Source organism: Populus euphratica, unplaced genomic scaffold (genome assembly GCF_000495115.2).
Source record: "Populus euphratica unplaced genomic scaffold, PopEup_1.0 scaffold135.1, whole genome shotgun sequence".
Taxonomy (NCBI): Eukaryota; Viridiplantae; Streptophyta; class Magnoliopsida; order Malpighiales; family Salicaceae; genus Populus; species Populus euphratica.
The window spans coordinates 371,219-398,173 of NW_011499965.1; the positions used below are offsets into that span (position 1 = coordinate 371,219).

Genomic DNA, 26,955 nt, shown 5'->3' on the forward strand with positions numbered 1-26,955 from the left:
TTGTTGTTGTTGTTGTTGTATTATTGTTATCTATAATTTATATAATTAATCTCCTTGTAGTTCGACCTCGGTCTTACCGGGTTATTTATTACTTTGACACTCTTGTACTGAGGAGAAGATATCAATCTTTTGATCGTGTCAATTTACCATAAATTAAAGGTGTCTTATATTATTAGATATGTTATTATAAAACATGATTTAGTTAAGGAGTTATTGATACTTCAAGTATAAAATGATAATATAAAACCTTAATAAAAATTCATTTTTAAATACTAATCAATTATTATATAGAGAACAAGCATGATTTAATATGGCAAACATACATACTTAATGTTTTAATGTTAAATTGAAATATTATTGATGAAATTAAAGGATATTAGTTATACTAAGAGACTAGTCAATGAAAAGTTAAGTCAAATCACTAATAACTTTTTTAATATTTGAAGGATCATGACACGTTGTAAGATGATGCCCCTGATTTTAATAATTGATAATAAATTAAATTATTTAATTTTATTTAATAATAATTATAATTTATATTTGAGCTAACATATTAGGAACTTAACGGGTTACAAATATTATAAATCATTAATCAGAAATTAAACTAGAATGATTTAATTAAGTATGACTTGATTAAAATATATTTTATAAATTAAGGACTATAATATAATTAATACATAGATTATATTTGTAGACCTAGAAAAATCTAGTGTAATGACTTGATTAAGTTAATTTCTAAAATTATCCTGAATTAATATATGAATATTATTTAAGAGAAAAATTGATATTTTTTTAATTTATAGGGTTTTTTATATTTTTTTATAAATAATAAGTTATACTTCTTATTTAATGTGGGTTGTATGTTAGACAGAAAAATTATGTAAGTCACGTAATAAAAAGCTAACACTATAGGTATAATAATTCATCTCTCCTAAATGGGGATTTAGAAGATTACTAGTGGTTCATATGGATTATCGTTAGAGGCCGAACAATTGGACGATTTGTGATTTATGGTAACCTAATCTTTAAAAAATTATTTAAAATCAAATAATATCAAATTTTTAATTAATAAATTCTTAAATAACTCTGATCTATTTAACAAAATCCTAAAAAAGCCTAAAAAATTTTGTTTTATGTATAATATTTGAGAACCCAATAATTATGCAACTCTTTTCTAACTTTTGCATGCTTGTTACAACTAAAAATTGGATTATATACAAATTGTTAACATGAGGTTAGCAATATTCATATTAGCCGCCAAATCTTTAAGACATCCATGTAACCCTCTTGAAATGTTGCTCTAAACATGTCAACTTGGATTATGTGAATGGATGTGAAGATTAATATGCCTTATTAATTTTTTTATATATATAGAATAGAAATTATAGGTAGATATATATAAGATTAATCTCATTTTACCTCTTTGGAGTTTATAAAATCTATCAAAAAAATATAAAAGTTTATTATTTATTAATGACAACCTAAACTAATTATTTTTATTTTATCTTCTAATAGACAAAAGAATCTTCTCAATAAATGGATGAAATGCTATGAAGTAACTGACAAAAAAAATAATTTTTTGAATAGAAATTGAAAGAACCTATATATATATATATATTAAGAAAGATAAACAATTGAACATTATATAATAATATAGTTTGGCTACGGCACCCACCTCCTTATCTAGCAAGTTTGATAATTTCAAACTATTTAGAAATTTTAATAAGTACAAGGCTTCTTCATCATGTGATTTTAATTTTTATGATTATACTTAAATGAAAAGGAGTAGACTATGCTTAAATATTAATGATTTTAATTTTTAAAAATGCAAGTCATGTTATAAACTTAACGTTTAATTGGTAGATATTGCAATCTTGTACTCAAGAATCATGATCTTAAGTTTTTTAGGTACCAAAAATTATATACTGTAAATTATAAATTACTATTAATATTTTAGTATTTCTATGATGTAAGGACTTCACTATTAAATAAGATATGTATTATGACCTAAAAAATATTTTATTAATCATAAATACCACTTTCTATTTGAGAAGATGGTTCCTCTAAAATATATTATTTGAAAATTATATATTGTAAAGCAAAGAATTTGAACCAATTGAAGAAAAAACATAATTTTTAATGCACAGCTTTTATATTTTTATGTAGTGTTTTTTTCTTTTTCTTATTATTTTAAAAGAAACATAAAAAGGAATTGTTTTAGAAGTTAAAATTAAAGAGTAATTGCAAGGCATATTCAATACGCTTATATTAATCACAATTGTATTAAAAGATGGAATGAGAATAACACAATCCAATCTATAATCTGTAAAATATATAAAAAGGCATCTCTTTATTAAAAAAAAATTAATAGATTGTTAATCCTTAAAACAATACTAGCATTATGCTTTACCTCAATGCCAATATATAATCTTACCTCGTCTTCTACATACAAAAGATACAAACATAATTAAATTTTTAAAATATGCCACAATTTTAATTCCTAAAAAAGGCTAGTCCCGTTTTTTAGTTACATGTATATTTAAATACTACATCAAATCCTAAATAACATGTAATAAGCTTCTTAAATCTTTAATTTGACAGTCAAACCTTTGAAAAGTATAAAAAAAAAACCATATTAAATATAAGGATTTTTGAGTTATATTAAAATTCATCACATCATATTCTTAGTTATTTTTCTCATATTAAATCCTTGACTATTGCCTTGGTAAACTTTAATACCTATATAAATCCTTGGCAAACACTCTGCTAACATTAGAAAAGAAAAAACTACTTTGAACAAATATTCATGTATGTTAAATAATTTCGATTAAAAAAAATTAAAAACATCTATATATATATAAAGTAGTTACAAGAAAAGCACAAGTCATTATACTACTAAAATCACTTAATGCGTTATGGGAGCAGAGAGTAAGGTTGGGTCAAACTCCCATAATTTATGCTAGTTGAATCAAAGATGTAGTGGGAATAGTGGAGGATTGGATTGGATTGGATTTGGATTTTACTCTACTTGATTTTAATTTGAAATATTTAAATTTATCATCTTATTTTGCTTTCAACACAATCGGATTTGATTGAGAACTTTCATTAGGTTTACCTAATGGGTGCCAGCCAGAACTTTTTATTTTTTATATTAATTTTTTAAAAAAATATTCTTAAAAATAAATTATATTTCTATTTATGAATCATAAAATCATAAAACATAATGAATTTCAAATTCATGTATAAACCATAAAAATCCTTCACAAATAATAAGATAAAAATAGATACATTAAGTTCAAAAGTAAAATTAGAACTCCAAAACACTTAAAACAAAAGTTAAAAAATTAATTCTAATTGAGTTAATGAACCTCTATAGGATGCTTCCATATCTTATCATGCTTATGCTTTTTTTTTCCTCATCAAACTTTCCATCCTATCTATTTTTTTACCTATTTAATTATTTTTTAAAAAAAAAAGAAGAAGCAAGAAATGAACGGAAGGGATTAAGTTATAAATGAATATAAAGATATAGATTAAATAATAAGTCTTGAAACTATTAGAACTAATTAATTATGTTATCAAAACTATAGGGACTAAGCTTATATTATAATTAACTCCATTTCGTGATGCCAACGAGGGTGGGAGGAAAAAGCAACACGTAAAATCCAACAGCTAAGACCCAAAACCAACCAGTCAAACAAAGACAATCTAAGCTACCATTCAGCGATCAAAACACTATCACCAGTCATATTTTTCTTCTACAATCATACTTATGCCCGCCTTCGTGTTCGTGGAAACAGCAATTATGGCTCTGTTTTTAGCATTTCTGTACGTTTTCTAGGCACTCATCTGATATTCAGAGCATAGTTGGGATTTCGCTTTCAAACTCAGGATTCAATCTCTCTCCCGATCTAAAACTCTCTCTCTCTCTATCTCCTTCTCTTCGAGATTTCTTCATCGACGGCAATGGCAAGGACAGGAAGCAATAACATACAGGCCAAGCTGGTGGGTATGTCTTGCCCTTTTCTATTTTATTTTTTTTAATGAAATGGAAAACGAAAGATATCATTGATCGTTTGCTTTGATTAACATGTAACACCACACGTATAATTAATTTATTTTCTTGAGAAAAAGATTAATCTTATGTATTTTCTCCGTAGGATTTATTATGCGATTACAAATAGTTGTATCCTTCCATGTATAGATACTTCACGTGCATGCTCTCCTCTGCTGAATATGATTAGCCTTCGTTTAGGATGTTGAAAGCATAGGAACGAAACATCTTTTGAGATGAATCAATTAATTATTAATGACGCAAGAAAATTTTTGAACTGAAATTCATCAAAAGGGTAGAGGTTGAAAGTGAAGGAAGCTTTTACAATTTTAGTCTTTTAATTAATTGACAAGTATTTACTGCAGAAATAGGTGTGGACTTGATCATTAAAAGTTGTTTTACAGGTGCTCCTCGGGGACATGGGGACCGGGAAGACAAGTTTGGTACTGAGGTTTGTCAAGGGGCAATTTTTGGAGTTCCAGGTACCTTTACAATGTGTTTAATTAATAATATAGACACTCACATGATGATGCTCAAAACCTCTCATAGATTAGTAAAAAAAAAAAAAAACACATTTAGGGGTTTCCTTATAGATGAACAGATAAAAATATTAATATTTTGGATTGTAATACTATTTTTATATCACTCAAGTTTTTGTTTTAATTTTATCCTTTTTTTAAATCAAGTTAATTTACTATTAAACTTAATGGTTTTCTTCTGCTGGCTTCATGTGGTATCAAAAAAAAAAATATAATGCTCGATTAATATTTAAAGACCAAGTTGGAAACTAAAATAAATATTTAGAAACTAAATTAGATAAAAAGTAAAAAATAATTGGCGTGTATAACACATATACCAGTGTATTGGAAAGGCTAATCCTTTTTGCTAGTACATGTAGCGATCAAAGACATCTAATGACGACCCTTTTTTGTAACATTTAATACATCTTGGTGTGCTCTTCCTTTCAAGGCAACGTGCATGATAAGGAGCTTTAGTTTAGCTTCACTGACCAATTCTGTTTTTTTTATTTATTCTTTTTTTCTTCTTTTCTCACTTGTCAATTTTCTTCCCTCACTCTTTTCAAAACAGTAAAGTGGGTTGTCATTTATTTTTGGATGTTAATTATGATCTTTATTTTTTTTAATTTTACTATTTAACATTAGATTGGTTAAAAATTAGGCTTTGTATTTTTTTTTATTTTTTATGTAGTTATCTTGGTGTCATAACCTGAGTTGCAAATTTGACAGGCTAATTCATGTTGACTTAAGTTGTTGTTTTTAATTCCTTTTTCTTCATTGAATTTTTTGAACTTCATCTTTCAACACTAGATTGTTTTAGAATTGAGTTTTGTTATTTTTTTTATTTGCTTTTTATGGGTTATCTTAGTATTGTGACTCAAGTCATGTGTTTGACAAGTTAGCTCAAATTGATATGGATTTTTTTATTTATTTTTTATTTTTTTATGATTTTTTTAAATTCATCCTTCACTATTAGATTGATTGAAAATTAAGTTTCATGATTCTTTTAAATTTACTTTTTACAAGATTATCTCATTCTTACTACCGGAATTACAGATTTCATGATCTGACCCAAGTCGCAAGTTTAGCATTCTAATCCGGATCGACTTAAATCTTTTTTCCTATCATTTTTTTATTGTTTTTTTTTCTAAATTTGTCCTTCAACATTAGATTGGTGAGGAATCTTACTTTATATTTTTTATGAAAGGGTATGATAGTCAAATAAGATTATTATATTCTCATCACTGAGGTCATGGATTTTAAAGATTAATTTAATTTAACTTATGTTGTTTTTTTCTTTGTTATATAAAATTGAATATTTTCTTTTAATTTTAACCTTTGATATTTTATTGATTAAGAATTAGACTTCATAATTTCTTTTTACATGCTTTTTATAGGATTATCACAGTTTCATCTAGTTGATATTTAAAAAATTTCATGCAATATATCACTATCTCAATATTTAAAAATGACATTGTCCAATTTGCATCAAATTATTTATTCATGATAAAAAAAATCCTTCTTAAAAGAGTATTAGTAATGCCTAATCATTTTCTTTTATGTTAAGAAAATTAATTTGGCCCATAACACAGCACAAGTCAATAGTATAGCAGTTTTGTAATGCTAAAAATGGCCAAAATGATGAGTTTAGGCAGCTAAAACACATTCAAAACAAGTTGTTTTATAGGTTTAGAAGACTCTTTAATGTTTAAGTTACACTATATTGAAGAAAAGAAGCCTTAGAAAATTATGTATTTACTTTCTATAAGCTTATCTCATTCTTACTACCTGAATTACAGATTTCATGATCTGACCCAAGTCGCAAGTTTAACATTCTAATCTAGATCGACTTAAATCTTTTTTCTTATCATTTTTTTATTGTTTTTTTTTCTAAATTTTTCCTTCAACATTAGATTGGTGAGGAATCTGACTTCATATTTTTTATGAAAGGGTATGATAGTCAAATAAGATTATTATATTCTCATCACTCAGGTCATGGATTTTAAAGATTAATTTAATTTAACTTATGTTGTTTTTTTCTTTGTTATATAAAATTGAATATTTTCTTTTAATTTTAACCTTTGATATTTTATTGATTAAGAATTAGACTTCATAATTTCTTTTTACATGCTTTTTATAGGATTATCACAGTTTCATCTAGTTGATATTTAAAAAATTTCATGCAATATATCACTATCTCAATATTTAAAAATGACATTGTCCAATTTACATCAAATTATTTATTCATGATAAAAAAAATCCTTCTTAAAAGAGTATTAGTAATGCCTAATCATTTTCTTTTATGTTAAGAAAATTAATTTGGCCCATAACACAGCACAAGTCAATAGTATAGCAGTTTTGTAATGCTAAAAATGGCCAAAATGATGAGTTTAGGCAGCTAAAACACATTCAAAACAAGTTGTTTTATAGGTTTAGAAGACTCTTTAATGTTTAAGTTACACTATATTGAAGAAAAGAAGCCTTAGAAAATTATGTAATATGTGTTACAAAGTTTATAAGAAAAGAAAAAATAAAAAGAAGAAAAAATAGTTTTTTATAACAAAAAAAAATAGTTAAAGAGATAATTACTAACCTTAGAGTTCAAGATTACTTATATAACCTTGAATCCACATGGGTATATTTATGCAAGGGTATGATAGTTAATGCACATATCATCTATAGTATTGGCTATCTAAAGACAAAGGTGTAGAGTGACAACAAAATACTATAAAAGCTACCTTAATTCTGTGTTTTTTAGGCTACGTATAATTAATAATAATAATACTATCTATCCTTAAAAGGTACGTTACCAAAAGATGTCCCTTTATTTAATGAACATACATTTTGTCTCTATAGTTGGTGGCAAGTAGACCAAGTTTGGGCAAGAGGTAGTGCATCCAAGGTAACTGTTAGATTTAGGTTCATCTAATTGTAACAATTGAATTCGGATCCCTTAAGTCTTATAGCCTTTTATGTAGACTTGAGCTCATATAAATTGGTTTTGGTTTTGGGTAAGATCTAGAAAGATAAATGCAACTATTATAAAATTGATCCTAAAAGTATAAGTCTTTTCTTCTATGATAAGTAATTGTATAGCTAGAGGATGTCATATATTCTAGATATATGATGACATTAATGGCAAGTATTATTATTAGTAAATCAAGGACACAACTAACTAGTATATGTTCTCCATCTAAAAAAGGTGTTACTTGTCCATCAAAACACACTAATATTTATGGTAGTCATGGTTCATGGTTAAGAGTGTAACACCTAAAAAAGAATGCATTGTTAGCTCGCTAAAGAGGGTATGCGTGACTAGTTTTGTATGAGGACACATGGTCAGTCTAACAAAAAGGACAAGGTCAATTTAGAAAGGTAAGGACTTATGGCTAGTTCATTAAAAGATGTTAAGCAAAAGTCGATCCACCAATGAGGGATAGATGACAAGTCTACCTGCCTAGACTGGTAGTTTACCATAAAGGAATGCACAGTCAAACCATGATATGAAGAAACATGTTATTATATCCCATAAAAAGGGTACGTGAAGCTAGTTAAGTAAAATATATACATGGCTAGTCTAACAAAGGGAATATATGACCAGTCCATCAAGAAGAGAGGGATAAAGAGGCTAACTACTTAGACAACTAGTTTATAAAAGGAAAACATGTGGCTAAGACATATTAAGAAAAGACATGTTTTCAAGTATCAAATAAAGAGGCTAACTACTTAGACTAAAAGGAAAACATGTGGCTAAGACCTATTAAGAAAAGACATGTTTTCAAGTATCATTAAGGTAAGATTTGTAATAAGTCTAAAGAGGTGGGGGCCAGTGTTTGATCTACTAATAAGGGGCTAATGAATGGTCCACCAAGATAGAACTCAAGGTTAATCCAAGAGAAAAGCATGACCAATCCATTGAGAAGGGATTGAGGATAGGTCTAGTTGCTTGAATAACCAATCCATTATAAAGGAATGTCTAACCAAACCTTATTGAGAAGAGACACATTATTATGTCTTATAGTGAGGGATGGATGATTAGTCCAAATAAGTGGGATATACAACCAGTCCATCAAGAGAGGATGTGTGGTTAATTCATCGATTGGGGATTTAAGGTTTGTTTATAGGGGTGCATGGTTAATCTACTACTTAGATATTGGAGATAAGTCTAACTATTTGAATTATTAATCCATTAATGGGTAACGTGTGGTTATTAAAAGAAAATTTTGAAAGAAAGGCTATGTAAGGTGGTTTTCCATCATTGGAGGATAATTTCCTTTATACCTAGGCAAGGTTTTCATTTATATCTAGAAGGAATTTAGCATTTAACCTTTATACCTAGACAAGGTGGTTTTTCATTATCAAAAAGAGATTGCCTTTTTACTTAAACAAGATAGATGCCTTTATACCTAGGAAAGGTAGCCTATTATTATGGAGGAAAATAGCATTTATACATGGAAATAATGGTTTTTCTATGCTTAGAGGGAGAATGATATTATACATAGAAAAGATGGTTCATTATATCAAGGGAAATATAGTCTTTATACTTAAGCAAAATGATTTTTTCATGACCTAAAAGTGAATGTATTTAAACTTAGTCAAGATAGCCTCTTATATTTAGTGGGATATAGCCTTTATAATTCAGCGAAGTGGTTTTTTTATGTCTAATGGTGAATTTTTTTGTACCCGATAAGGCCTTTTACCAGGGGAGATAGCCTTTATATTTAGAAAAGATAGTTTACTAATGATTGAAAGGTCGATGTCTTTATATCCAAGTAAGGTGATCTCTTGTACCTAAAGGGATATAGCATTTTACCTAGGTAGAATGATTTTTTCATGACCAAAGAGCGAATGTCCTTATACCTGAAAAAGTGATCATAGGTTCCTAAAGTAACGAAGTCCCTAAAGACCAGGATTCTTAGAGAAAAATGATTATTAAAAAAAATGTGATGCTTAGAGAAATAAGATTTCTAGAGGAATATGATTATTAGAAAAATGTGATGCTTGGATGAATATGATTGTTGGTTCTAAGTGAATATGGTTCATAAAAAATCATTTCTCAAAAAATATTAGATTCTAAGATTGGATGATCAAGTGAGGAAAAAATATATACATGAGTTTTTTAGGCTAGACGATCAAATAGATAGAAAGAGATATTTAATGTTCTAATACTTGATGTCTAGGCAAGAGAGGATGTACATTTGAGGTTCTTGAATTGGATAACTAGGTAAATAACAAAGCGTGTTTGAAGTTCCTAGGTTATTTGGCTAAGAAGGTGGAGAATGGATACTAGACTAGGTAATGATGGACTTGGATATATGTATAGCTGATGGGGAAGATTTTACTGCATGATTTATGTTTCATCTCTCTTAAAAATAAATATTTTCATTTATTGTTTTGATTGACGTGCTTAGTTTATATTGAGCCTTTTTGGCCTCACTTATCAGATAGATGACTTATTAGTTTTTTATGTTATCAAAAAGTGGTTAATGAAAAAATCTATGATAAATAAGGTTGGATAAGAGATTAGTTTTATTTGAATAACACATATTATACTTGAGCAATTGATTACGGTAAACTATTATAAAAATTTTGTTGCCAGTAAAAAGAGATGAGGTTATCCTTGAACAACCATAGTAGGACTCATCTATAAGTTTGATGTCTTGTTTTGATATTTTTTTCTTAAATCATAATCTCTTAAAAGTTTATTAAAAATAATTTATTAGTGAGATCAAATGAGTAGTATCATATGATCATTAAATATAAATTAATAAATACACCAAAAATATAAGCAATAAAGACAGTATTGGGTATCTAGCATTTCATACTTAATCACATTTGTTCCTAGTTGTAGTGGTGATACATATTGTAATGAAAAAGAACTAATAATTTTATATTTCTCTCTTGATGAAATGAAATATCATAAAAAATGAATATTTTAAATAAATATAGTAAGTATAAAGGTTTGCTTTATTTAATATAAATTGCTATACCATTTGTTACAAAAACCATTCATATTATGACAAGATTTTTTAATAATCTAAATGTCAAAGGATTGGTTTTCATGTGAAATGAAGTGTGGACAATTTACTATAGTCTTGAGAGGGAGAGGGAGACTTTATGACTAAGAGTTTTTCTTATACCACTAAAGCATTTCCAAAAATATAAATGTTCGAAGTTTGTATGATCATCTAATAAATTAAGATGACAAAACTTGCATTCTTTTTTTTTCACTTTGGTAATATCTCTCTCTTTCTCTCGAACTAAACCAATTTATAGAATCAAAACTCGTTATAAAAGGTATCATTTATAAATAAGAATGAATAGGTGGAATTATTGACTATGATAAATAGATTTGTTCATCAAGCTAAATGATGAGCTGGAATACTCATAGTTTTCATCTCTTTATCTTAATTATTGAGCTTTTATGTATAATGTAATTGCATGAGTGGTTTGTAGAATTTTGGAAAGCTTGAAACATTATAGTTGCATTGGATGGTGATTCCTTCTATTAATGTGGTTGTTATGTCATGAGTCTTTTCTTATCATATCTTAAACCTCTATTTGGAAACCATATTTCAAAATAACAATAGCGATTTTTATAGGAATTGTGAAAATAACGATGTTCCCTCTTACTTTTTACTACATAAATTTACCCTTCAAACTCTCTAAAAAATAAGTTATTTGCACATAATATAGAGTAAAGGATATGATACTAACATAAGAGCTAGATATAATAGAGAAGGTAAGGCCTTCAATTGCTTTTATATGCTTATAAGGACCTTTGTAAGCATCTTTACTTATTGAATTTACTTTTAAAAATCTTGAAATATTAGTGAAGCACTAGTAGTTTGGAGATATGTTACTTATAGAAGGCTTAATTCTATAGGTCTCATACCATTTGAACTAATTTTATAGAAAGCATAGTTTCTTGTAACTATTTGAACTCTAATAGACTCTCAAATAAAATCTTATATATATTGTTTGAGTTATTTTTGTTGTTGTTTTATGGATTGTGTTATTTTTATATTTTTTGCTTATTTTTATTTTTGTTTAGGAATTTTAATTTTTTTCCTTGTTAAGATGGGTTTCATGTATATTTAAGAAATTATAAACTTTTTAGAGACTAGATCTTATTATACTTTATTTTTAAAAATAAAACTCGATTTAGAGTTCTTACAAGATAACCCTATTTTAATCAATACTATGTCTTTTTGTTCATTTATTTTCTTGGTTGCTGGTTGTGTTTGTGTCTGGATTAGAATGTCATTGAGCCTCCATCAAAAGACATTGTCTTATTAATTACTATTGAAAACTTAGATCCAATTTGATGGGTTTTGTAGGAAACTCAAATGTCATTCTTCATCGATATGTGTGTGTGTGTGTATCTTGGTATTGGAAATAATGCTATAATGCTGGCATTGGTTTTGATTCCTACATTACGAAGTTTACTTCAAGTTTTTTCCTATTTCATTCAAATCCACACAATCCGATCGATGCTGGTATTATAAATTCCTCAAAAGTTGATTAATGGTCTCTAGCTAACATGATTGTAATATTTAGGAATCAACAATTGGAGCGGCCTTTTTCACTCAAGTTTTGTCATTGAATGAGGCAACTATTAAGTTTGACATATGGGACACAGCTGGGCAGGAACGGTACCATAGCTTGGCACCAATGTACTATCGCGGTGCAGCTGCAGCCGTTGTGGTATACGATATCACAAGCATGGTAGATTTTTATCAACCATCTAATTGTTCTATGCTTTAGTATATTAATTATTAGCTTTTACTTGTTTACTTGTACGTATGTTCTTGTGTGTCTAGAATAAAGTTGTGCAAAGAATTCATCATTGTAATTCGATATTAATTAATTCTTGATTTAGCTTAACCCTCGTATGCGTGTCTCTGAATTAGTTACATATAACCAGTGACGAAACTTGTCACCCTTGCATGAACATTGTAGAAACAACAGCAAGAAACATCTCCTCAGGTTCGATAAATTATGAAATATAAATGCAAGGATTGTCTTTTGGTCGGACATTGATGATTGGCCTATCCGTACAAAATGTGGTTCCATTTCATGTTTTGTCGTCTCAGAAATGTTGGTATTCACAAATATTCTGTGAATTTATTAGCTGGGTTTTGCTTCATGCCTATGATGTATGTCCTCTTGATTGAAACATCTAAGATTTTTAGTTTTCTTAGAAATCATTTTTGTTGTAATTTCCTTTGTTACATCTCTTGATTGAAACATGTTTTATCTTCAGGATTCATTTCAACGAGCTAAAAAGTGGGTTATTGAATTGCAGAGACAAGGTAACTAGCTGCTTTTTTCTACTACAATGAAACGAGTAATATACCATTCTCTAAAATCAAAAATATGCGGGGCAGAGACTCAAACATTTACCATTCTCTACAAAGATTTTTTTTCCGAAATCTTCACCGTTTTCTACTCTCATTCTTCTACAACAATCTCTCAAGCTGCTTACCATAAGTTAAATGCTGTGGAACCCTAATAGATCTTCTATGATGGACCCCAGACCAATCTATCGTTTCACCAGCACAACATGCTAGCTATGTTTTATGTTCCCAGGATACAAGAAAACCACATGTGCTTGGTGATGTTCTATCATCAATGTACCTTTTCAGCCTTCAATCTTACCATATCGTCTTTGTGCTCCCAGTATTTATAAAGTTATACACATTTTTAAGAAGATCTTTGGTTTAGACCGTTTGGTTTTTGATCCGGACAAGGATTTACATGAAACGGTCCAAGTGGAAGTCCTCTAGTGCTATTAATTAGAATAGAAATGAGAATTGAAGTGAGATTTTGTATTAACAAATTAATTTATGCTGTTCTGTGCCGTATCAGGAAATCCGAATCTGATAATGTTCTTAGTAGGCAACAAGGTTGACTTGCAAGAGAAGAGAAAAGTTGGCATCGAGGTACTTCCACGATTAATCTACATTGTTTTCGCTTCCGTTTTTCTCTGGTTGAATAAATGGACAACCAAATTAATATCATCGTATATAAAATGCCTGTGGACAAGGCCACATTTTATTTGAGAAGGTAAAGTACATGAGACATGGGAAATACGTCAATGATTCAACTAATTAATGATGCAGGAAGGTGAGCAGTATGCTAAAGAAAATGGAATGGTATTCCTTGAAACATCTGCGAAAACCACCCAGAATGTGAACGAGCTCTTTTACGAAATAGGTAATTTGTTTATTTTGTTGAATGTTGAGAGGCTATTCTTATTCTTCTCTTGGATCAATTATTGAGGTTTCCAGCTTTAATTCTCTATCTAGTATATATGCAATGTTGAATATAATGCTAGCTAGAAACAAAGGAGGAAATTGAACTATGATAAGTCCAAAATTGCATGGTTAAGTTCTGTCGGTTGCTTTATTTTGGCAGTAGAGTAGTTGTTGTGGCCGCGAACATGATCAACCGTTCCAAATGTAGTGATGTGCGCTAGCTGTTGGGATATATATAATTCAAATCTGCTCTTCTTGTTTCTCATGCAAACTTGCCTTGTTGCAGCTAAGAGATTGGCCAATAAAGCCCCCTCACGTCCAATCGGAATGAAATTGCATAGGAGACCTCAAGAAACTGGAAGGAGAATGTTTTGTTGCTCCTGAAGAATGATGATACCCATGCTTGACATATACTTGGGTATGCTAGGCAGCTTCTCTGTAGTGGATTCAATCATTACTTCAAGTTTTACGATCCTAAATCAAAACAATTTTCCTTAAATACAGATTTGTCGTTTGGCCTGATATCTTTTAACAGGATTAACCTGGATCTTGTCTGCGGATGTTGCTCTATCAGATTGGAATGCATTGTGGGCCATCAGATTTGAAGATTGAAGATGCTCTCAAGGAAAAAAAACTTCACATGAATATCTGTTGTATGCGTGTTGTTACTTCTCACTCAGAAGCTTTGTCACATTTGGAAATAAATACTCTTGTGCTGGAAAAAACTGTGGAACGGATGAATAAAGAAACATGTCACGTAAATATGTGATTATTTATTTGATCATCTAATAAATGTACTCGTGCAAATATCAGAGTTTGTCATTATGTCAATATTTAACATCAGAGTATTCACAAGCAAACACCAACATTATGTAAAATTTGACTAAGGAATAATCTTCGCACGAACAAATGTGATGCTGGAAAGTTTTTCCTCGTACTAGCTTATGTTAATGTGAATAATTATTAATCTTATTATTGAATCAGGATGAAATTATACTTGAAAATTTCAGAGATCTTCTCTGTTGAAATTTCATATTCACTAGAGTTTAAAAGGGTATTCTAATCATATCTAGAAATTACTATTTGAAATTTGTTATATTTTTCTAATTCATTCAGGATTTTTCTCTTTTATTTGGTTTAAAACTTTTTTATTATTTTTTTTACTATATTTAGGATTTTTTTCTAATTTATTTAGAATTTTTATTACCTTTTCCTTTATTTTTAGGTTTCCTTGTTAGTTTAGGTTAGATTTTACATTTATTTAAGAAGTTGTAAACCTCTTAGAGAGGTAGACTAGTTGAAAAGAAATATTTAGTAAAAAATTTTAAATTAATATTTTTATGTTTTTGGGTTTCCTTATTAGTTTAGGTTAGATTGATTTTAAGTTTATTTAATGAGTTGTAAACCTTTTAAAAAGGTTGACTTCTTAAAAAGTAATATTTAATAATAAAATTTCAAATTAACGCTTAAAAAGTAATATGACACGACTAAAAGATTGATGTCGTTTCTATATTGTTGGGTTTTCTTGTTGGTTTCGGTTGGATTTTAGGTTTATTGAATGAATCGTAAACATCTTAAAAAGATAGATTACTTGAAAATAAATATTTAGTAATAAAGTTTCAAATTAATATTTCTATATTTTTTACTTTTCTTATTGGTTTAGGTTGGATTTTAAGTTTATTTAAAGAGTTGTAATCCTCTTAGAGAGGTAGACTACTTGAAAAGAAATATTTAGTAATAAAGTTTCAAATTCATGTTTCTATATGATCACTATTTGGTAGAATTTTGTATTCTTGTACTTATTATCTTTCGTGTGTTGCTTCTATTTATGGCAATTGGTGTCGGAACCCAACGATCTTGATGCTTATTTGCTTATTATATATTAGAACAGGTAGTATAAGAGGATGTTCTTGTGTATGAGGGGATAAGAAGGTTTCCCTTAAAAAAAAATGTTTAGGAACTAATAATTAAAGACATGTAGAGACAGTTTGTAGAATTGAAAAGAGATGTGTTAGAAGATATGTGAATACGAATTACAAAATTGATTCATCAGTTAATAGAGGGTAAGAGCCTAAAGGATCATGAGAATGGTATTCATGAATCTATTACTAGTTTTGAAAATTCATTTCAGAAGCATAAGTAGAGGACTCAACGTCTTGATCAAGATGATTATCATTAAGATATTGGTGATTATGTTTATGGTAAGATAGATGTGATTGATATTCTCCACCAATTTATAAGATTTATTTGATGATGATATCATAAACATTGATAAAATAGTAGTGATGATATTATTGATAGTGTTTTTGTTGATGAGATAAATGTTGAGTGCAAAATACACATGAAAAGCGTTTACCAAAAGAAAATTATTGATTTAAACTATGTTGATCCTCTTGATTACAAGGTTAATGTTATCACAAAGGTATAAGTGATCAAGAGTTATATGGACACAATACATATTGATGAAGTAAGTTTAAGGTTTACAATTTATTACTCTAGAAGCCCATGAAGAGAAATAATACGTCAATTGTTTTTTACACAAATTTTAAAATGAAAGGACTAAAAATTGGTTTCGAAAATTGTTATATATTTAAAGAAAAAGAAGAAAATAAGTTAGAGAGTCTTAATTGGATGTCCAAAAGATCAAGGCAAAAGCAATTTGAATTTAAAGACGAGTTCTCTTCAACCTATAGAGATTGAAGAAAAAAAAAATTTAAACATAATTTTATGTTAATAGATATAATTATTAATCCGCCTATTGGATCAAACTAAAAGATTGTTAGAAGATTCCAAAGGCCTTGTTTCCTTCAAAGTTAAAATCCCATAGCCATCAAATTTCAGGAAAACCTCTCAATAAGGCCTAAAAGTTATTATTTGAAATTTGTTATATTTTCCTAGTTGGTTTATGATTTTTTTTCTATTTGTTTATTATTTTTTTAACTTTATATAGGGGTTTTTTCCTAGTATGTTTAGAACTTTCATTAATTTTTTTTTTTTTTTAAGAAGTTGTAAATCTCTTAGAGAAGTAGACTACTTAAAAAGAAATAGCCATTAATAAAATTTCAGCTTAGGATTTTTGGGTAATCTTTGTTTAGTAGAATTTATGTGTTATCTGTCTTTCTTGTGTTGCTTTTATTTGCGTCAATACAATAAAGATAAAAATATAAACAAGAAAATAACAAGCTAGAAAGACATAATTAGATCTGAATAAGATTTTCACACAAAATTCTAATTCACAATTTTATTACTGAATATTTCTTTTTATATAGTAATATATCTAATATGCTTACAACTCCATACCTAAACCAACAAGGAAACCTAAACATAAAAAAACAAAAAAAAATAAAAGTCCAAAAACAAACTAGGAAAAAATGTCCTAAATAAATCTAGAAAAATTAATAAAAGAGTTTGAATCCAAATAAAAAAAAATCATAAATCAACTAGAAAAATATAATAAATCTTAAATAGTAACTTATGGATCTTCTTTGAAGGTCTTCCCAAAATCCAAAGGAAATAAAATTTTAACCCTAAATAAAAAAAGGACTCTGAAATTTTCTAAAAGATTTCAATATGATCTAACAATCAAATCGATGGTTATTTCCATTAACATTAAATTTACATATTATAAAAACATTTCCTACGTCAGTCTTCCCGAGTTGAAGAACTCATTTTCAAGTTCACATTACTCTTGGATATACAATCAAAACTCTTTAGCCTCTTTTCTTCTTTTTCTATTTGTGTATAGAAACTTTAGACATCAATTTTAGTCTCTTCATCTCAAAGTTTATATAAGAAATAACATTGGACATATTATTTCTCTTCAATTGACTCATACAATAATAAATTGCAAACCTTAAACTTACTTCATCAAAAATATGTTGTGTTTATATAACTTTTGGAAACATCTACTTTTGTGATAACATTAATATTTTAATCAAATGATCAACATAGTTTAAATGAACAGCTTTTTTCTTAAAAACTTTCAATATTTTCTATGCACTTAATCTATATCTTATTAACAAGGATATCATCAATAATATTTTTATTATTTTTATTTTTATTATTTATGATATCATCATTAACATAATCATCATTAACATAATCATCATAAAAAAATAAAAATAAAGCATCATAAGTTGGTGGAGAATACCAATGCACATTTATCTTACTATAAACAAAACTATCAAAATCTTCATGGTACTCATCTCGATCAAGAAGATATCCCCTTTGTTAATGCTTTAGAAATGGGCTTTCAAAACTACCAAGGAACTCATTATCACTTTTATCGTGATTGTTATGGCTCTTTATCTCTATCAACTAACAAATTAATTTTACAATATATCTCTGCATATCTTATATCACTAGTTCTTGATCATATCTTTTCAATTATGTAATTTGTCTTTGTATATTTTTTATCACTAATTCCTGAATATCTCTTTCTCAATGACGAACCTCATTATCCTCTCCTACAAGAACATGACATGTTTTTCTACCTATTCCATATATGGTTATTATAGCACAAAGCAAGCAAATAACCATCAGTGTTATTGTACTTGTTGTTTTTCATACATTGCTTTTATTTGCATCCATCAGTGTTATTGTACTTTTTGTTTTTCATACATTGCTTTTATTTGCATCAATGCTAATGCAAATGCAAACATAAAAAAGAAAACAAGTTAAAAAGATAAAATTAAAGCCGAATGGGATTGTCATACAAAACTATAATTTGTAATTTAATTATTAAATATTTTTTTATTTTAGATAGTCTCATGTCTGTGAGGTTTATAGCTCCTTAAATAAAATTAAAAACTTACCTAAACCAACAATCTAAAAACAAAGAAAAAGCAATAAAAGTCCTAAAATAACTAGGAGAAAAACATTCTAAATAAATTTGTCACATAAAAAAAAAGCTAAAAAGATAAAATTAAAGCCAAATGGGATTGTCATACAAAACCGTAATTTGTAATTTAACTACTAAATATTTTTTTTATTTTAGATAATCTCATGTCTATGAGGTTTATAGCTCCTTAAATAAAATTAAAAACATACCTAAATCAACAATTTAAAAACAAAGAAAAGGCAATAAAAGTCCTAAAATAACTAGGAGAAAAACATTCTAAATAAATTTTAAAAAAAACAATAAAAGAGCTTTAATCAACATAAAAATAAAAAAAATTATAAATCAACTAGGAAAATATAACAAATATTAAATAGTAACTTATGGGCCTTATCTTGCAAAATATTAACCTAAAAGAAACAATGTATTTAGGATATCTCGTAAAATTTCAGTATAATATAATAATTGAATAAAAAATATGAGGGAAAGAATTCTCCATCAAAATAAACTTAAGCAAAACAACCAAAGCCAAAGTAAAACCTATCTTTATTATCTAAATTTACCATATTGATTATAATATTTAATGAATTGACTATATTTGGAAATCTTGAAATCTTTTTTTCCTTGAGTAATTATGAGGTGAGTCCATTATTAATCTATATTGGATTATATCTCTGAGAAGCTTAGCAAGGTTGCATCCAAGTTCAATATATATCTTATACACATTTATGACTAGTTATGTTTCATAATGAAAAATTATGTTTCATACTTTTTTATATGCAAATCATAATTGGCTCAATTATATATATTTCATATTAATTAGGAATTACGATAAATGAGGAATTACAATAAATGAAATTGAAATCCTTTTAATGCCCACCATTAGATAATGTTTGGTACATGTACAAAACAGAAGTGAAATAATATATATAAAAAAAAAAGATGGAATAAAAGAAGTTATATGTCATAGTAGAAGCTTTTACTCTTGTATTTTTCATTATAAATTATGTTAAAAATACTAAACAATACATAATCTTTGCTATTTTATTCGTGCATTGCTTAAAGGCTAAAAGAATAGATTTAAGTATAATATTCATAAGTGGGCTTTTACATTATGTATTGGTTAAACTAATAGTGGATAAAATAATGCATAATCTAGAAGTTTTTACTCTTGTATTTGTCATTATACAACATGTTAAAAACACTAAACATTTCTTTTAGTTTATTTGTAATATGCATATTATACTTATTTAATAATGTTAGTAATAAAAAGTTTTTGCTCCACAATATAAAATAATTACCAAAATAAAGGGAGATTATTTAATTTTTCTTCAAATTAATAAGAAATATTAAACAAATGTAGATTTAATTTGGTTAATTGATTTTTTATTGTAATAAGTTACAAAAAAATAAAATAAATTATACTTTACCTTAATAACTAATTTTCATTCAAAGAAAGTTTTATAATACAATTATATATCTAATAAATACTTTAAGAAACTATATAGAAAGAAAAAAAGACATGGGTCACAAACCAATTCCATGAGTTGATGGGCTTGGAAGCAAGCCCAGAGATGCTCGGGTTGGAAGGCCATCCAGAAGCAAAAATGATGTGCGTTCACTTATTTTTTTAAAGAGTCGTAGGAATCTAGTCTAATTGCCTGCCAGGCTGCCACCATCCAAATATAATATTTGAAGTAAAATTGCTTGAAAATGACCCCCTCAACCTCCTAAGCACAAATCTAATAGAAAATGAACACAAACTCAAATTATTAATGATTTTATATCTAAAATTTCAAATAATTTTTATTTTATTTTTAAAAATTTATTTTTAGCATCTATATATTAAAATAATGTAAAAATAAATAATTTCTTACAAATCTCCAACAAAATACATATATATATATATATCCGCGCACTACTAAAAGGCGGGGTATTGAGATTGGGAGCAAAAGCAAGGATGAACTGACATAAAAAGAAAATAAAATTAATGAAACTGCCAGGCAAGTTTCCAACACATCTTTATGCAGCTCAGACCACAAACTGGACAGCATTTGTGTCTTTTTAACCTTGTGGGCACGACAATGGCAAAACTGGGTGTTGCCCGAATCACTCAACCATTCCTACGGCCAAAAAAGGTCTGAGAAATTATTAAGGCAGTGCAGACAGTGAAGCTTCTTCCACATCTGGAAAAAAACAACACAATATGACTGGCCTCCTGGTCTGGTCGTATTCTACAGTGGACAAACACCTCGCAGGTGACAGTTTGTTTTGTGCTTTTCATGCATCGAGACAGGAATCCGAGGTCCCTCAAAAACAGATATCTTTTTTTTTAATTTTTCTATTCCAATCCTGACCTCTTCACATGCGTCTACAATAAAAACAAACAAAAATCAAAATTAATGCTTGGTTGGTTGGTTCAGTCTTCCACCAGAACCCAGTTGGAAGTCCAAAAACACCCCGTACAATTACAAGCAGATGAAACCAGAGAGGCATTTCTGCAGAGTGAAGATAGAGAGAGAGGGGGGGACTCCCACTTGACCTAAAAGATTATTCTATTTAGCATAAGCGCGGGCTCGGGTGACCGAGCAGTAGCCATGTCAGCAAAAGAGAAAAAAAGGTGGTAGGGACTTCTTCACTCTAGCTTTCACCGTATTCACAATGCAGGCATGCAACTCGTAAAGGTTAACATAAAATTAAATGCTAATCACCATGAAGGAGATGTGCATGGAGAGCCTGAGGATGATGATGAGAGGCCATTGTTACTAACAGAATCACTCCCTGAAGTGCCCAGAGACCTTGCATCTCTCAATGAAACTGAACAAGCCTTAGCTGGGAGCTTCTTCATTGGAGTCAATGGAGGGGTCCCGGGGACTGAATGTGGAGCAGATGGGGATGGTAAGGCTATTTCTTCTTCACCTGAACTAGAACCGCATGTTTCCAAACGTGATGGTGAAGAATCAGGAGTTTCATATGGGGTATCCACCCTGCTTGGTCTGCTTGCATCATTGTCGTAAATGGGATTAGATATGTAAACAAGATGTTCTCCACAACCAGCACATTCCCTGTCGTTACAGGCATTGCTGCTCCTAATTTGAACAGGGATTTCGTCAACTTGATGGGGTGAAGATACCAAGGCAGTTGATGGAGGTGAAATGTTTATGAGACCAATTTGCTGGGGGCTGAGACCTGGGTTTAATTCTTGGGTATGGACTTCGATGACACGATGAAGTTGAGAGCGTTCTTTTCTTGTTTCTGCCAACTTGTTTTCTGTGCTGGGTGAAACTGCAGGGAATAAGAAACTTCTTGGTGCCCGAAGGACCCCTTGAGCATAGTAGCTTGATGGAGGAAGAGAAGGCGGTTGATGATGGGGTTGTGGTGACTGCGACAGGGAAGTATTGGTGGTGGATGTGGTGGTAGAGGTGGCAGAGGTGGTGCTGGTGGTGTTGGAATGTGGTGGTAGTGGTGGCAGAGGTGGTGCTGGTGGTGTTGGAGGTGGATCTTAGTTGACGCCGGCGAAGTAAAAGACTGCAGTAAAGCTCAGCTAGCAGCACCAGAACTAGGGCCAAAACAATGGCAAGGCTCACCACCATCGCCAGTGTTGCTCCCATTATGACCTTGGAGGAGCCCTTCATCTCTCTCTCTCCCTCTCTCTCTGTGTGCGTGCGCGTGAAGCGTGGAGTAAGAGGCAGTAAAAGAGGGGCTTGTAATAAAAGGCAGTACTTTTATGCGAGAAGCTTTTCGTTTTTGGCGGGAAACAGTACTTTTCCTTCGACAAGGATAGCAGGCAGGAACCGAGGGCATGGGAAATTTAAAGGGCTTTTTGTTCTGATCTAGTGGGGTTTCTCTGACATTCGAGGTCATAAGAGTCATTGAACACGTAACCATGAAAAAGTACAACGCCCTCTCTCAAGTAATTGCTATTATGAAAAGGAAATGTTTTACAGAAAGACCAATCTTAATCTCAACTTCTCTCGACCAATGGGTGAAAGTTGAATAGAAATAGAACAGATATTACAAGCTATGTAAACGCCAACGTCAATAGTAATGCCAGTGTGAACCACAGCGCCCCCTATCAATCACAGAGGATTAGAAATCACAAGTAGAAAAAGCCAACCTGCTACTTCAGTGAATACAAGTAGAAAAGCCCTGATTCCTCCTCAAAGAACCACTCTCCAAGGAACACGTTCAAGATTCCGGCTAGAGCATGCGATCATGGCAATGATAAAAGATTCTGAATCTGATTGTTCAATGATTTTACCTCCCCTTCAAGGCTGCAAAACGGGCTGCCAGGTCGTCGTAATCTGGTAACTTCGGATGCACATGCCGAGCTGCGCTTGATCTGTCTGGCTGAAAAGAAGCAGCTCGAGTAAACAATTTCATTGCCTCTGATGAATTTGTTTCGCGAGGAAGTGAAATGGATCGGGGTGGTGCAGAAACCGTCTCTGAGATTTCATCAGGCCCGTCCCTGCTGGTATGCCGTGGGGATTTATCTGCCTCGGTAGTGCCTTGCTGATGTGGGTGACGGCTTTTTGATTTTCTTCTCACCACATTTCCAGGTTCATACGCAGAAGGTTTCTTGCTGTAATGTATCAAAAGTTTATCTATCATCCTTTCTTCTTCATCATTCTGATAGTGTTCATCATCAAACAAGATTTGCAGGCCTTTTCTTGAGTCATCCCCCCTTCTCCTGCTCCTTGACCTCCTCTTCACGCCACCTGTATCTTCTAAATTTCCAGCATCATCATGAGTGGAGTGTGACTTTGAGTGTCTCCGCCTCATGGATCTTTGTTTTGGTATGGGGTTACCAATACCATCATTCTGATAATAATTACTTTTCTCAAGTCCATCATCATCTTGTCTTGTAAGTCCAACATTCTGCTTCTCATGATCCGGCAGATACGATCCTTGTTGGATTTTCTCCAAGCTATTCCAAGAATTGGCTATGTTATCCCTTGAAGGATCTTTCTGAACTGCATTAATGTCAGAACCAATCTGGGAAGACCCTACACTGGCTCCATGCCTGGTATCCTTCAGTTTAGAATTAGTTTTAGTGTAGGGAGGGGGGATAGCATTGTTATAGTAAGGTTTCAGCTTATGTGCTTCTTCCTTCAAAACATCTCTTGTTGAGTTTTCCATTTTGTGTTGTCCACCATAATTGTTGTGTGCTGCCAATGAATCATTGTTTGACCATAATCCTCCATAATTAGGAGTGATATCTGGTTTTCCACGAATTATTGTGTCCTTGTCATCTCTTTTAGGAGCAGAATTCTCCCTACCATCTAGCATTTTGGGTCCACCATCCACACTTTCCATTCTTTTCCTTTGAGATGAACTACCTAGCCTGACAGTTTTCAGGGGAGTATCCTCCTTCCAAGGTTGATGTTTCTCCAGTGTGGCTTCTTGCCTTCCCTGGAACAGAATGTCCCGGCTGTCCCTTCTAAAGACAGTTTCTTCCCTGGCCCTGACTGGCTCGTGTTTCTCACACTCAAGTCTTTCTTTCGATGGAAAATCATGTTTATGTCCTTTTGGGATGGTGTCCTTGTCATTATTAGGCATGTATCTGTCATCATTGCTGTGTAAACACCCATGAATTTTAGCATGGTCCTGCAAAACAATCAGCCATAAGGAAGACACAGCTTACTGCCACCAAAAAAACAAAGAAAACAGAGGGGGGGGGGATTGATTAAAAATAGGGAGAAGAAAAAAGGCAGTTAAGTCTTGGATGAAATGACATTTGAAATCAGATCATAGATATTAACCTTTATGGGGGATTGATTAAAAATAGGGAGAAGAAGAAAGGCAGTTAAGTCTTGGATGAAATGAAATCAGATCATAGATATTAACCTTTATTACAGTCTGCTCGCAACAATTCACCCTCCACCCCCAACATAAACAAATACACAAAAGACAATAGAAAGGAAACAAAGGGGCAAACCTTTTTAGATTCTGGGGTTTTGGACATCCTCTGTTGAAATGCATTGGAGTCCCATGTTATGCAGAACTCTGATGCTATATTTTGCATTAATTGAATTTTCTTCTCCGTCGTCACAAACTTTGACGATAGCTTTTCACGAAACTATTAATGAGGATTTAAATGATCAGTTACTGAGAGCAATGGATATAAATTGTGTACAAGGAAAGGATCTAAAAAGAATTACCTCTTGATTCACAAACAATTCCAAAGAACTCCCATATCTCTCATAAAATACATCTCTAAGGTCGCGTAACTCTGGCAAATTGTTTAATCCTGCAGCAGCAAACATCAGGGATGAAACAGCCTCCCTGCAGTCCTCAGGACAGTGCCTGTAAAGATGACCAAAAAAAATCAAGAGAAATATTCATAAAATTTTGGAATTAGTAAATTGATCTAACTTACAAAACAACTCATGTTAAAATCTTTCAGTCAAAAGAAACCATATTACCATCTTTGGTTTAAATATATCTAGGATACCTTTAGTGATTCGCACACAACAAAGTTGAATGCTTGGAAGTCATACAATTTTATTTTCCGTTTTATATATGAAAGGATTAAAAACCAATCTATCTTTTTTGGTTCTTTCAAGCCGAACACACTGTATGCCAATGGCCATGCTAATACAGATAAACATTGTCCAACTCATATTTCCACAGCAATTCATGAACATATTTGTATCACTTTTCAACCAAATTGAAATGCAACTGAGTAAATGAAAATGGGCAACCTTTTGTTAAAAACAACAAGAAGCAAAAACTCCCAGAAAGAATATGTCAAAACAGGCGCTCATTATCATAAAAGCTAACCCCAACAAAAACTTATGTATACATTGCATCTATCTTCAATGACCAACAATGTGATGGTGCCTAATCCATGCACTGGAAGCCCTTGATCCTAGCCAAAAGGCTGATAAAAGTCCAATAATGATAATTTTGTTGAAGGAGAACATGGGGCAACAAAGAGACTGTCATCCACAAGAGAACACGGCAGTGTTAAGCAATTATCTGCCTATCTCATAATTTTATATTTACCGTGAATGCCTACAGATCATATCATGTTGCTTGCAAACAATATGAACAAAGAAATATTTGCACAAAACTAAACTTGCCTGGCGAGAAAATAACCACGCATACCTCAATTTCTGCATGACTGATAGATGCTTCAACACGAAATCACAAAATTGCTCAACAAAATCATAGCAAGACAATTGGTCCAATTCAGCTAGCAGTCCCTCAGCCTGAATTAAAATTTTAATATTTCAGAAACTTACTTAAGAGCTTAGATTGGAATCATAAATAAAGAATCAAGAAAACAAAAACAATTCAATGGACTTCAACTTGGCCTAATGCTCGACCTCATTGAAGGAAGGTCAACACAAGTTCAAAATAAAAAATCACAAACACAGAAAACAGTTGGACATTTCACATTAGTTACATGCTTCTTATTTGCTTGTCAGTAAAATGATCAAATTTATATTAAATCTTGCATTCTCCTCTCTACAGAATTTATTGCAAAACTCTAAAAAAAAAAAAAACACCGAGATATTTCAGACAAATATTGCTTTCGTTTAAATTTTTCAAACGCTGATTTCTTTAATCCTCTTCCAAACTCTTTCTTTTAAGAAAAAATCCTATTTTTAACAATAAAGCATTTATCAGATCCAACAGCGGAAAACAATATCAACTTGATTACGTTAAAGAAGGAGAGAAAGAAAAGAAAGCATGAGTACTCTGCCATAAGCATTGATGTCGAGGCCATTAGCAAGGAGATCAGCCATATCTTTCTTCAAATACTTCAAAGTCGCATTTCTCTTTCTTCTTGCCACTTCGATCTGATTCTTGGTCGACTTTATCAGCGATTTACTGCCAAACCAACCATTAATCTCTCACTTTCTGTCTCTTTCAAATCATTCTTTAAACATAACATATAAAATATATTTACCACTTTGCACCAGATCCTCGGCCTAGAATCCCGTCCAGCATCTTCTCTTCTTCTTACTTTCCTTCAACCAAAAAATGCTCGAAAATGTAGATTTGATTGCAGCCAAAAACAAAAAAAAAAAAAAAGTAAAACTAAGAATTAGGCATGACTGAAGAAGCTCTCGTCAACTCTGAACAGAGGTAGAGAAGGGAAAGCTTTATGAAGTGAAAACAGTAAGCTCCAAGAAATTAAAAATTAAAAATCGTTTTTGGACACTTTTTCAAATACTAATGACTGGCACTTCGCTCAGCTATTTCGGTGATTATCTTTATTTCTTATTATTTTTTTCAATTACAATAGTGACCTTTGCCTTCCACCTTTAAGCTTTT

At 30.6% G+C, this 26,955-nt stretch overlaps 3 protein-coding genes and 1 long non-coding RNA gene across 6 annotated transcripts; 2 read left to right on the top strand and 2 right to left on the bottom strand.

Annotated features, from left to right (window-relative positions):
• Nucleotides 1-3,698: 3,698 nt before the first annotated feature.
• LOC105138915 (ras-related protein RHN1-like) lies at nucleotides 3,699-14,657 on the top strand. 2 transcript variants are annotated; one of them, XM_011045151.1, is made up of 8 exons: nucleotides 3,699-4,005; nucleotides 4,459-4,536; nucleotides 12,133-12,300; nucleotides 12,839-12,887; nucleotides 13,444-13,517; nucleotides 13,698-13,791; nucleotides 14,119-14,250; nucleotides 14,407-14,657. In XM_011045151.1, the coding sequence occupies exons 1-7, from the start codon at nucleotides 3,967-3,969 to the stop codon at nucleotides 14,214-14,216; spliced, it is 600 nt and encodes a 199-aa protein (XP_011043453.1). In that variant the 5' UTR covers nucleotides 3,699-3,966; the 3' UTR covers nucleotides 14,217-14,250; nucleotides 14,407-14,657. The 2 variants fall into 2 exon arrangements, with proteins under 2 accessions (XP_011043453.1, XP_011043452.1); XM_011045150.1 differs by having other exon boundaries at nucleotides 3,700-4,005; nucleotides 14,368-14,657.
• A 5,970-nt stretch (nucleotides 14,658-20,627) lies between these two features.
• Nucleotides 20,628-22,303, bottom strand: LOC105138919 (uncharacterized). The gene is made up of 2 exons (XM_011045154.1): nucleotides 22,153-22,303; nucleotides 20,628-22,103 (listed from the first exon to the last, which is right to left on the bottom strand). Exons 1-2 carry the CDS (start codon nucleotides 22,278-22,280, stop codon nucleotides 21,377-21,379), a joined length of 855 nt encoding a protein of 284 aa, XP_011043456.1. The 5' UTR covers nucleotides 22,281-22,303; the 3' UTR covers nucleotides 20,628-21,376.
• Nucleotides 22,030-22,674, top strand: LOC105138918 (uncharacterized). Its single transcript, XR_844886.1, has 2 exons — nucleotides 22,030-22,100; nucleotides 22,144-22,674. It is a non-coding gene; the product is annotated as an uncharacterized LOC105138918 (long non-coding RNA).
• Nucleotides 22,559-26,886, bottom strand: LOC105138916 (Regulator of Vps4 activity in the MVB pathway protein). Of its 2 annotated transcripts, XM_011045153.1 has the most exons (7): nucleotides 26,737-26,886; nucleotides 26,588-26,648; nucleotides 26,376-26,508; nucleotides 25,780-25,883; nucleotides 24,831-24,975; nucleotides 24,608-24,748; nucleotides 22,559-24,276 (listed from the first exon to the last, which is right to left on the bottom strand). In XM_011045153.1, the coding sequence occupies exons 2-7, from the start codon at nucleotides 26,626-26,628 to the stop codon at nucleotides 22,927-22,929; spliced, it is 1,914 nt and encodes a 637-aa protein (XP_011043455.1). In that variant the 5' UTR covers nucleotides 26,629-26,648; nucleotides 26,737-26,886; the 3' UTR covers nucleotides 22,559-22,926. The 2 variants fall into 2 exon arrangements, with proteins under 2 accessions (XP_011043455.1, XP_011043454.1); XM_011045152.1 differs by having other exon boundaries at nucleotides 26,588-26,886.
• Between the last annotated feature and the right edge of the window lie 69 nt (nucleotides 26,887-26,955).

What these genes read in the sequence shown, in the direction of transcription:
- LOC105138915 (XM_011045151.1), top strand. Translation starts at nt 3,967, where the DNA reads ATGGCAAGGACAGGAAGCAATAACATACAGGCCAAGCTG. An exon ending in GGCAATTTTTGGAGTTCCAG is followed by an intron (nt 4,537 to 12,132) that starts GTACCTTTACAA and finishes TGTAATATTTAG; the next exon opens with GAATCAACAATTGGAGCGGC. An exon ending in CGAGCTCTTTTACGAAATAG is followed by an intron (nt 13,792 to 14,118) that starts GTAATTTGTTTA and finishes GCCTTGTTGCAG; the next exon opens with CTAAGAGATTGGCCAATAAA.
- LOC105138919 (XM_011045154.1), bottom strand. Translation starts at nt 22,280, where the DNA reads ATGGGAGCAACACTGGCGATGGTGGTGAGCCTTGCCATTGTTTTGGCC. An exon ending in AGATCCACCTCCAACACCAC is followed by an intron (nt 22,104 to 22,152) that starts CAGCACCACCTC and finishes CACCACCAGCAC; the next exon opens with CACCTCTGCCACCTCTACCA.
- LOC105138916 (XM_011045153.1), bottom strand. Translation starts at nt 26,628, where the DNA reads ATGCTGGACGGGATTCTAGGCCGAGGATCTGGTGCAAAGTG. An exon ending in ACATCAATGCTTATGGCAGA is followed by an intron (nt 25,884 to 26,375) that starts GTACTCATGCTT and finishes ATTTTAATTCAG; the next exon opens with GCTGAGGGACTGCTAGCTGA. An exon ending in TCAGTCATGCAGAAATTGAG is followed by an intron (nt 24,976 to 25,779) that starts GTATGCGTGGTT and finishes TCATCTTTACAG; the next exon opens with GCACTGTCCTGAGGACTGCA.